This window comes from Hipposideros armiger, unplaced genomic scaffold, assembly GCF_001890085.2.
Source record: "Hipposideros armiger isolate ML-2016 unplaced genomic scaffold, ASM189008v1 scaffold_66, whole genome shotgun sequence".
NCBI classification, from domain to species: domain Eukaryota; kingdom Metazoa; phylum Chordata; class Mammalia; order Chiroptera; family Hipposideridae; genus Hipposideros; species Hipposideros armiger.
In genome coordinates, this window is record NW_017731416.1 from 4,531,930 (window position 1) to 4,543,832 (window position 11,903).

Below are 11,903 nucleotides of genomic sequence, written 5' to 3' on the forward strand. Positions count from 1 at the left end.
CACTCCGGTCAGAATGGCTATCATCAATAAATCAACAAACAAGTACTGGCGAGGTTGTGGAGAAAAGGGAACCCTGGTGCACTGTTGGTGGGATTGCAGATTGGTGCAGCCACTATGGAAATCAGTATGGAGGTATCTCAAAAAATGGAAATGGAACTACCATATGACCCAGCAATTCCACTCTTAGGTATTTATTCAGAAAAACCCAAGACACTAATTCGAAAAAATATATGCACCCTTATGTTCATTGCAGTGCTATTTACAATAGCCAAGACTTGGAAACAACCGAAATGCCCATAGGTAGATGACTGGATAAAGAAACTGTGGTACATTTACACAATGGAGTATTACTCAGCTATAAAGAAGGAAATCGTACCATTTGCAACGATATGAATGGACCTAAAAAACATTATGCTAAGTGAAATAAGTCAGTCAGAGAAAGACAAATACCATATGATCTCACTTACATGTGGAATCTAAAAAACTGAATACATGAGAAATGTAAACAGAAATAGTCTGAGACACAGAGGAAAAACTGAGGGTTGCTAGTTGGGAGGGGTTGGGGATGAGGGAGAAGGGGAAGGGATGAGACAATACAAATTGGTAACTACAATATGGCCTCAGGGATAGAAAAGACAATCGGGGGAATATAATCAATAATGTTGTAAATATTTTTTAGTAGGCCAGATGGATTCATGTCTTGTTAGGGAGACCACTTCACAGATGGTGTAGAGGCCTGACCACCGCTCTGTATATCTAAAGGTAATGTTGAATAATATTGTATGTCAACTGTAATTTTATATACATATAGTCACGGGATGTGGAGTAGAGAGTGGGAATGGAGTCAATGGAATTGTAATAGATATGTATGATATCGGGGGTGGGGGGCAGTGGATGGGAGAGGGGGGTGGTCACTTTGTGAGGGGTGAAAAGGATAACTATTGCATTGTTTTGTACACCTGAAACTAATAATAAAAATTTTTTTAAAAAGTACAGCCTGAGCTGTATCTAGCCACAACAACTACAGCACTCACACTACAGTCATTAAAAAGATGTGGATTACCAAGGCAAAAAAATTGGCACTCTATTATCCTCTGTATTGTACTGCGCTAAAATGAGGGAGTAGGAAGAAAAAGCATGATTCTTATGCTACTACACAGAAAAATGCATTCTATGTTCTTCCCGATATCGGGTCGCTCCTTTTTCACACATGGAATGTGCGAGAGCAGGGGTGGTAAAGAGCGAGTGGGAGAGATGGCATGCAGGACTCAATTTCAGTAAACACTTTAGAAAACTTTAGCGATGACCAAGCAGCTTTCAAGTAAGGCACTCTTCATGCTAACAGAACTGCGAGGATATGGTTTTGATGACTGTAAACATATAAATTATTGGGTTGTCAGAAAAGTCATGACGTATTTTTTTCTATGTTTTTCGTTGCAAAAATGCATCATGACTTTTCCAACAACCCAATATTAGTGCGTCCTTGAAATGTGTTTTCCTGATGCCAGCAAACAGTGGTTCCCACTGCGGTAACCACATTGTCCTGTTGAGCTTGTGTCATTTTTCTGAGCAAGTCCAAACGACTAAAAAATCAGATGCCCATGGAATTCTTGTGGAATATTTCACACAAAGATGTGTCATTAAACAATAACACAATACTGACATGTGACATGTGCACAAAAAACTCAACTTGCGCATCCTTTATGTAGCAGAAAATGTATTTCTAATGTCTCATATTTATAATTCCAAGGCCAAATCTCCTGGTATTTAAATTCCTAATCCATGTCTTTCTGTTTTACCTATTGGTGAGTATACTTATACCACATATTGGAACAGAGTACATTATGAATACCAGCACATTATGATAAATATGTGATACATTATAATAAATATATCAATCTTAAAAAATATGGCAATATGACTTCTGGTTTGCAGTCTGGCATATAAGAGCTTGGAAAATGTCACTTGCGTCCATACAACAAAAAAATTTGAACACCGTGAAAACCAACAACTCTTCTTAGATCCATTGAGAACTGGGATCACAGAGAGAACCACTGTCCCCCGATTTGCAGAGATGGGCAGATACAGAAAATCACAATTACCGGGGCAGAAACTGTGAGTAGAAACCTCCAAAGAGAGTGTCTAGCACCAGTGGAGGAAAACCTAAATTGTACCTGATGAATTGCTGGAAGATCAGCGTAGACAAGTTTGAGTTAAAAACTCCAGGGGGACCAGTCTCATGAGGGGCCCCACACTTGTGTTGAGTTTTGCCTCCAGAATTCTACCATGTTCTCAAAGTCCAGATAAGAGAACATCTCCTTGTGCTTTGGTAAAGAGAGGGGAAAGGTGGCCATTTTTAAATAAGCTGAAGCATTTTCTTCTTCTTAACAAAGCCTACCCTCAAGAGAAACTGTTTTACCAGAGCATAAACGACTGCAGGTTTACCAGAAACTAACCAGCGCTGGGGAAGAGAAATATCCAACTCTAGCCCACTCTAGCTTTCCAGGTAGGGAAAGGGAAATAAATACTCACCTCCAGCCCCTCTGGCCTTTTTATTTCAACTAAGGAGGAAAAGACAAAACAGAACTGAGAAGCACTTGTGAGGGTCCCTGCACAAGGGCACAGCTCATTACAAGGCTGGAACCTGTGCACCGTAGCATGGTAAACTTCCCCTTCCCACCACCTTATGGCCACATCAGCAGGGCTCGCATATAACAGGGATGAATAGTTAAGAAGTCTCTAGGGAAACCCAAAGACAAAACCAAGGACACTGAAGGAAATTTTATCCTGACTCCTACAGCTACAGCAACCCCTACCTAACCCCTAGCCAGATAAACATAAAACCTCATAATAAAAGCCTATTTTCCTTTTACCCAGTATTAACACATCTGACTTTCAACAAAAAATTACAAGGCCTACTAAAAGCAATATGGCAATAGGATTCAAGTATTCTAAAATCCTTAAAAATTTTTGAAAACATAATCCTTGGTAATATAGATAATAAATTATACACAATAACTTAAATGTAAACATACATTCACTAAAATATACATTCCTTTCATGCTTAAGTAAATTAGAACCTTTCCCTTTAGAGTCAACAAAAGCAAGGGTGCTCAGCCATCACTGACATTATTCAACATCATCCTGGAAGTTTTATCAATGCCATATGATACCAACCATACAAAAGGGTTAGGTATCAAAAAATTATCTCCAGAGAGATAATTAGAGAATAAAAAGTGTTCAGTAAAGCATCTGGATAAAAAATTAGTGTATTAAAATTATTAGTTTCCTAAATACTAGAAAACTCTATTAGGAAATGTAATAGAAAAACAATTTCATTCAGAAGAGTAATAAAAATCTATAAAATATCTAGAATATATCTAGTAAGAAATTTGCAAAACTTCCATGATGAAATTTTTAAGCTTTACAAAAAGAATATGAAAAGATCTATAGAAATGAAAACATGTTTCTCAATGGGATTACTCAAAAATTTAAAGATGTCAATTCTCAACCAATTACACTCTAAATTTAATGCAATCCTAAAGTAAACACTTATAGAATCAAAATTATGATTATGAAACATCTCAAAGAAAAGATATGAAGAAAAACATAATAAGGACCCATATAACAACAATCCAGCTAATACAGTTGAAAAAGATTTGTTACCAGACAAAAACAAACCAACCAACCAATCCAGGGTAGTGGCACAGGTGTAGTAAACACATGTACCAAAGGAACAGATTTCAGAAATGGACTCTTAAACATATGAAAACATAGTATATAATAAAGATGACATTTCAAATCACTAATAAAAAGATTGGCTATTTAATAAACTGTCTTTAGATAGTTGATTAGCATGAAAGAAGAGTTAGACCCCTATCTCACACCCATAAATCAATCTTCCACACTTCATGAATCAATGAGCTAAATGTTAAAAACCAAAATTATAAAAGTAGCAAAAGGGAAGACAGCAGAATGAGCAGCACCAGAAATCTGCACCCCACCCCAACAACTGCATGGGGAACATCTGTCAGAGATAACTATTTTGGAACTCGACTTAGATGGTAAACTGCAGTTAATTCAGTCAATGTCAGCTTTTAGCACAGTGGCAGCTAGCCCTCCGCCACCCCCAGCTGTTGTGTTCCTAGAGCAGCTTGCACATAGCTCATGGGAGCTAGAGTGGGCAAAAAGGACCCTGTCCTCCAAACGGCTCTGCTTCTGACCACAGAGAAGCAGACAAAGAGGTAGGAGTCACCTCCCCACACTGCCACAAGCCCCTCTCCTCTGGCTGTGGTGACTTTCAGGGGATTTTAAAAGCCAGCACGTGTTCTCCTCATCCCCCCCAAACCCCTTCATTTTTCATTTCTTCCTTTTTCAGGAGCCAGACTTCAGTTAAAGACTAGGACACTTAAAAACAATTGCATATATGAGGAAAATTAGAAAGCGATTGTCATGCCCAGGGAAAGGCTTAGAAAAGACTTGAAAAGAAGTTAATGTTACACCTCAGTCTTCCTTTGATGTTGTTCTAAATGTAAACAAAACAATAAAATATAAATTCATTTATTCATCCAACCATTCAGCCAGCCAGCTACATTCTCCAAGGTATTGGATTTGAGCCTTTAGATACAACGTAAATGTGGTCAGGGCCCTTTCAAGAATTCAAAACGTGGTGGGAGGGACTACAGAACAGATTCACTAGGCAAGAAGTCCCATGCTGTAACAGAAAAATGAACTAAAGATCTGGTGGGAATACAGATGAGGTATTAGCTCAATCAGAAGACAGCGGGGGGAGATTTTATAGACGTGGCGTTTGATCTAAGCATTTAAAAGACAAACAGAAAACTGGAGGTTGGAGGGCAGAATTTTGGTAGAGGTGATAACATATGCATAGTTTAGAAGGCACTAAAAAGTGGGGCATGTACCAAAAAGTCAGCTAAGACCACTTACTATTTATGTGCCTTTGTGCAAAAAAAACATCTATTTCAACTGAAAGATCAGGATAATGGTATCTTCCTCAAAGGGCTGCTGTGAGGAAAAGGAGATGGTAAACCATGAAGGATGTGAGTGCGATCTGGCTGTCGCCATCTTCCACCCCCATCTCTTCCTGTCAGTTCCCCAGAAGTCACCTACTTGGTAGAAGAGCAGTTCCTTCTCAGTCATGAACATGGTCTAGCACAGTTCTTCACACATCGTATTTACTCAAAAAACATTCATTTCCAGCCGGCCGAGTGGCACGTTGGGTAAGAGCTGGCTTGGGACGCCAGAGGGCCCCGGTTCGGATCCCACATGAGGGCCAGTGACACCGCCCTCTACATCTTAGATGCTGAACAACAGCTCAACCTGGAGCTGGGCTGCCGTGAGTCACCGGCTACAGCATAGGCCACAGCCCCTGCTGCAGTGGGTTGCCATGGGCTACCGTGTGTAGCCAGCAGCCAGCGTGAGCAGCCAGCAGCCTCAGTGAGTGGCCGTCCAGAAGCCGGCGACTGATCTGCCTCGCCCGGGAAGAGCACAATGATAACACCAACTTGGGCCAGTGAAGCAATGTCCTACACAACTAGACTGAAGAACAAAAGGACAGCAACTTGTCTGTTCCCCTTACCCCAATTCCCCAGCACTGTTCCCCTCCCCCAATTCCCCAATAAAACCTTTAAAAAAAAAACATTCATTTCTTTTTCTCTTTTTTTTTTTTCAAACCAGATGTTCTGAGTTCCACAAACCACTCTCTTTGGCACCTCTTAGAACTGCCCTCGACTTGAGAACCAGCGGTAGGTTTCATGAGCACCCCACCCAATCTGTCCGTATGTGAAGTTACGTCATACTTACAGGCTGAGGCTGCTCTGCAATACAGCAGTTGAAACACAGCCAGAATTCGCTCATGCTTGTAGTCCAAAGTATAAATGAGCACCAATCAAGTTCCCAAATCTCCACTTGGGAAGCTTCACAAACGCTCCTCCACAGGATGGATGGCCAATGATGTCAAATCACACCTGTATGACTGCTCTGTGTTTTGTTCCTGGAAGTCAGGTATCTTATACAGTCAATTTAATGAAGAACAAAGCAGACTATTTCCTTTCTTTGCTTGTGGTTCTAAAGGGACTCGTTTCAGAACCACCAGGGAGGTACGAAAATCGTCTTGACTCAGGGCCTATGACAGGTAGTCTAGAAAAAAAAAGAAGTAAAAGAAAAGTTACTTTACTTATCTTTAGAAGCTTTTATTTCTTAAATCTGCGATAAAATTAAGAATATTTCCCCCAAAAGTAAACACTCAAAAAAAAATCAAGATTTTAATAAACTGATATTCATTCAATAAATTTTAAGCACTCTGAGTATTAGCTGTTAGAGATATAGCAGCGAAAAAATAAAGAAATCCTTGTCTTCATAGAACGTTTTATTTTATGACTACAAAGTATTAATATTCTAATACGTTTCTTAAAATCACTAGTTAGAACACTATGATTGCCATACAAAAGTCTCTATACCAAAAGAAATATAAATATAAAAGAAATACCAATCACTTTAATATAACTTTCTTCACTTTCTTTGTTCTCATAGACAACCCAGATAGTAACTGCCATAGCAATCAACTCTTTCTATATAATCAATCAGCTATAGCTCATCAATAATTAGAAACAAAATTATTGACTCATTTGAAATTAGAATTGTATATGAAAGATGAATGGGGGCTGAATGGAGACATTAGATCCCTGCCCCCACCATCAGCAGAATAATTGTCAGTCAAAATGCTTTCTATCCCAAGGTGGCCAACCAAGCCGAGTCCATCAGAATCCATGTCAGGCAATTTTCCATCTGGAGTTGGACAGAGTAACCCTATCTTTTCTTCTTGACTGACAAGCTGTGGACTTGAAGGTCGACCCTAACCAACCATGTTCCAAACTTCATGCAGAAGATGGTTCTGAAAGTATAATGCTGACAAGCAGAGACGAGAGGAGGAAGGCTGGTTTCAGTCATCCCTAAGACAAGTTTGACCTGTGCAACTGAAGTTTGGTTTTGTAAGGCAACAGTTTTCCCTCTTTAGCCTGAAGCTGCACTGGTGTAGGTTCATATCACTTGCAGCCTGCTACAACCGTCAAGTGACAATGGCCAGTAGATAGTTAGACACACAGCTAGCTCTGAAGCCAAGGAGACATCTTGGAAGGAACCATCAGCAGATTACAACTGCAGCAATGAATGCCAAATTCTAGGGAAAGCAGCATCATGAGAGGCAAAGTGAACTCTAAGGAATAGCAGCATTTAAAAGATGAGTAGAGAAAGACAAGTCTACAAAGGAGCTTTGGGTGTTCTCAGAAAGAAAGAGGAGGAAAACCAATTAATGTAGTGTCACTGGAGCCTGTTTCAAGAAGGAAGTGAACAACAGTATTAACTGCCACTGAGGCAGCAGACTGAGAACTGTCCATCAGACTGTGCTGCAGACCCGTGGTGGCCCCGGCTTCAGCAGTTTTGGGGTAGAAATAAGATTAGAGTGGGCTGAGAAGTGAGTGAAGGGAGGGAAGCAGAGTCACCACGTGTAGAAAAGGTTTGCAAGAGACTGGATAAAAAATTTTGAAAGACAGGATGGTAGGCAGAGCAAAGGAAAAATGCCATCCTTGAAATAAAAAGATCCAAGACCAAAGACGTATTAATTTGATTATTCAGAGATGTTAACATTTTTGTTCCAAGTGGTAAAATATAAATCACAATTTGTAAATTTTGCTTTCCCCGAAGCTATGACTCTGATGAACTTGGTAAGACAGGAATGAGTTACTTGTACAGATGAAGATCTTCAGTAAAGATAAATGCACGCATGCTCAATGCATGAATGTGGGTCGTAATAAAGTATGAACCTGGGACCCTGTTCTACAAAGTCCAGAGTACAAGTCTTCTAACTACAGGAAAATGACATGTTACATTTTAAGCATATGTTCAAGGAGAAAGATCAAAAGGAAGAAACTTTACATTAATGCCATAGTTAAAATTTAGAACCTGGGGTGCTTATTTTCAAGCAGGGATGAGTATTCTTCATCTCACCCAAACTCCAAAACAAGAAGTGGCCGTCTTGAAATTGACTTTGTCCACTGAATTGGGTAAATACTGTAGAAGTTTATAAGCTCAAAAGAATAGCATGTTTCATGTTATTTCCTTCTTAGCTAGAATATAAGAGCAAAGGGCTAAATTTATAATATCATGAACATTATCATGAACGTGCTATTTAACAAGTTTAATTCCACCCTGAATCAAAAACCTTGCCATTAAGAAGTCATTATGAAATGAAACCTCTTAACACATTGTTTGCGGGAAACGAGTAAATTCGTCATATAGAGAAAAATGCCCGCAAACAATGTGTTAACTGATTCTATGGAAAAAAATATGCCCTTGTGGGAAACGGAAAATTCTTTATGCTCATCGATGTTGTACTACATTCAGATATGTAACTACTCTGGTGATCTGTGTACGTATCTTCACTACATACAGATATGGGCCTACTCTGGTGTTTCAAAATCTACTCGATTTTGAAATCTGATGCTTTAAAATGCTGTTTGATTTATTATATTATATTTTCTCATTTACATATAAAGCTAGGCAATTTCCCTTTTATTTATAAATTATATTTGCCAGAAACCGCCTTCAAATATTAATTTTACATTGGAAGGTGTTGTATTTTTTAAATACAAATTCCTTCTGTTTAATACTTAAAATTAATAAATGGCTTCCTAATTTGTAATACTTTTTAACAGCCCACATTTTCCCAAATTCAAATTTCCTTCCCATTTAAAGTTATTCCTCATTTTGAGAATTTTAAGATACATATTTCCTACTCCCATGTACTATGAAAATGACATTACAATATTTCCTCTTTTTTAATGTCTAGTGGAAGAATGTTTCAAATACAGTAATTTGAGCTTCTGTTTTTGTAGATGAGACAGAAAGGATACACAGCTTTACTTAACTTTTCCCACCTAGATAATTGATCTGCTGAACTGTATATTCAAACCAAGGGGATGTTTGCAACTCCACAGGTTTTTATTTATTAAGTAAATATATAAATCTTAAAATGTTTCAAACATGCCTTGGAATGTCATACCAGTATATCTTTTATCTTCTTCCTTTTCTAAACAAACTTCTTTTACAGAATTTTTTTTCAAAAGTGCATATACTTAAATACACTTAAAACACATTTATAAACACCTTTAGAGAAGTACTGAATTCGTCACAAAAAATTCCGACTTATACTAATAGTTATTTTCACTTCTTCAACTGAAAGCTGCTTAAAACATGTCCATTTAGAAATCTTTCTACATTTTTAAATCTTAAGATAACAAAAGGAGTGTCACTTTCCAACAACATCAACATCTGAACTTGGCTTTAAACACAGCTCAGCACATTCCACACATAAATAAGGAGTCAGACTGGTCTACAGCACCAGAGAGCATTTCACAAACTCATAGATTTTAGACAGAAGATTCTGGAAAAGCCTGAAGTGAGTTACCAGGCCATTTAGTGACTGGCAGAGCTTCCTTGAATTAAAAGCTTAGTCTAGACTTCTAAAGAGACTGACATGAGTAAAAAAGTATAATTGTAGTATCTCTGGTCTAAAGTAATAAGCACCATCAGCTTCCTCTCCTCACTTTCTGCACCTAAATCAAATGCTGAAGTTACTAGCTTTCCACCTGTATGAACAGTTTTGGTGCTGACTATTTAAAAAATTTATGTTCTAACATCCTACTTACAATTTAATAAAACTGTTTTTTTAGGCCAATTCTTAAGAAACAATAATAAGAAAGCCTTGATTTCAAAAACAGGACAATGAGGCATACCTTTTGCCTAATTATTTTTTTAAATCTGAAATACTTTAACTCAGTTGAGGTATTGAGCATGCTGTTTATGTGAAACAAAAATCAAAAGTTTAGAATTTATACTTTGAAATAAAAGATCTGTGCCAGTTGTTAGTACCTCACTAATTTGGGGGTATGTTAGCTTAGGCAAGTGACAGGCTCTATCACCAGTTATAAAATGCAATGCCACACTGCCAAGGTCACAAGTCTGAAAGGAGGACTAAATTAGATGACAGACTGTATGAAGGCACTGTATACATTACACAGAGCTATGCTTATGTAAGATGCTCTTATTTATCAGAATTAAAATAGCAAGCAGCAGAAAGAAGTAGCAAGAACAAGTAATTTGTAATAGCTGCAAACTTTTAGGAAACCTAAAAGTCTATCCAGGAAAAAAATGAATAAAATGAAAAAAAAATGAATTGTGGTATATTCATACAAAAGAATACTATACAGAATGAAAATGAATGAAAAAAAATTTTTCAAAAGAAAATGAATGGCAGCTTCATGTAACACTTTTGATAAATCTCACTGACATGTTATTGAGGGAAAGACCAAGACACAAAATAATATACATGGAATGATTCCATTTATATGAATTTGAAAAACAAGTTAAAACTATTTTGTTTGAGATGCATACATACTTAAAGCAAGGAAATTATTATAATAATAAGTCAGGAGAGTGGTGACATGTAGGGCAGAGACTGAAGATAGGAAGAGATGGAGGGCCCCTGGGGGGGCTAACAATATTCCACCTCCTGACCTGGGTGATAGTTACAAAACTACTTGCTTCTTAATTATTTACTAAGTAGTACATTTATGGTCTATGCAATTTTCTCTATATATTTTTAAGTGATAACAATTTAAATGAAATTTAAATGTAAAAGAAGCAAATACTAACAATTTCCAGTTGATTACAGTAACGAAGATCAGGGATAAAAATACAAAACACAGAATCAAGTAAAAATGAACATCCTTTGAAGGACTTGGTAAAATTATGGGGGGGGGGGGAGTCTGAAGTTCTATCAGATGCCAAAAGAGATTTCTGCCGGAAATGCAAAAATTATTAAACAACAACCAAGTTTGAATTACCAATAAAGCTTATTCATAGTTGTACCAGCACTTAATCTGCCCCAATCTTGTTAAAATGGTTCTTTGATATTGATTTGTACAAGATCCTTTTGAAAAAAATAACCCATTTTAAGAAGAGCTTTCAGACTATGTGCTTATCACAGATCTACCATTCTGTGGTTATTCAAAGTTTCAACACACCATTGTTCCCGGAACAGTTACAAAAGGCCTACAGATAGGGGTCATGTAACTATTGAAATAAAAGGGGTAATTTTTTTCTTCTATTTGAAATGACCAATAATAGGTTAGTCTTTCCTACAATTTCATGTAAATATGATCACACAGTATGCACTTTTTTTATATCTGGCTTCTTTCATTCAGCATGTTTTTGAGGTTTATCCATGTTGCCTGTATTAGTTAATTCATTTTTTTTTTATTAAGTAGATTTTCATTGTATAAATACAATACAATTTGTTTAACCATTCATCTGTTGATCGGTATTTACTGTTTTCCCAGCTTTGGGCCTAATAAAAATAAAGTTGCTACAAATTTGTGTAAACAGAAGTTTTTATTTCTCCTGAGAAAATATTTAGGATTAGAGTTGCTAGGTCATATTGTTAAGTATACTTTTAACTTTATAAGAAACTGTGCCAGTATTCCAAATCAGCTGTACCATTTTGCACATGTGCAAACAATGTGTCAGAGTTCCAGCTGTTCCCCATCCCACCAGCACTCTGTACCAAGAGTCTTTTTAATTTTAGTCATTAGAGTGGTAATGAAGTATTATCTCGCTGTGGTTTCAATTTGCACTTTTGTTGATAACTAATAATATTTAGTCTTTTCACATGCTTGATGACCATTCATATGTTTCCTTTGGTTAGGTACATTCAGACCTTTTGTCCATTTTCTAATTTTTTTTTAAACATTTTATTGGGGAATTGGGGGAGAGGAACAGCATTGGGGAATTGGGGAAGGGGAATAGACAGTTGCTGTCCTTTTGTT

The 11,903-nt window shown here is 37.3% G+C and overlaps 1 protein-coding gene across 6 annotated transcripts in view; it reads right to left on the reverse strand.

Moving 5' to 3' along the window:
• CDC42SE2 (CDC42 small effector 2) overlaps positions 1 to 11,903 on the reverse strand; it is a 124,150-nt gene that overhangs the window by 35,615 nt on the left and 76,632 nt on the right. For all 6 annotated transcript variants that reach the window (XM_019642269.1, XM_019642271.1, XM_019642270.1 and 3 more), the window contains one exon: positions 5,824 to 6,159. In XM_019642269.1, coding sequence (XP_019497814.1) covers positions 5,824 to 5,877 — 54 coding nt within the window. In that variant the 5' untranslated portion in view covers positions 5,878 to 6,159. The remainder of the gene's footprint in view (positions 1 to 5,823; positions 6,160 to 11,903) is intronic.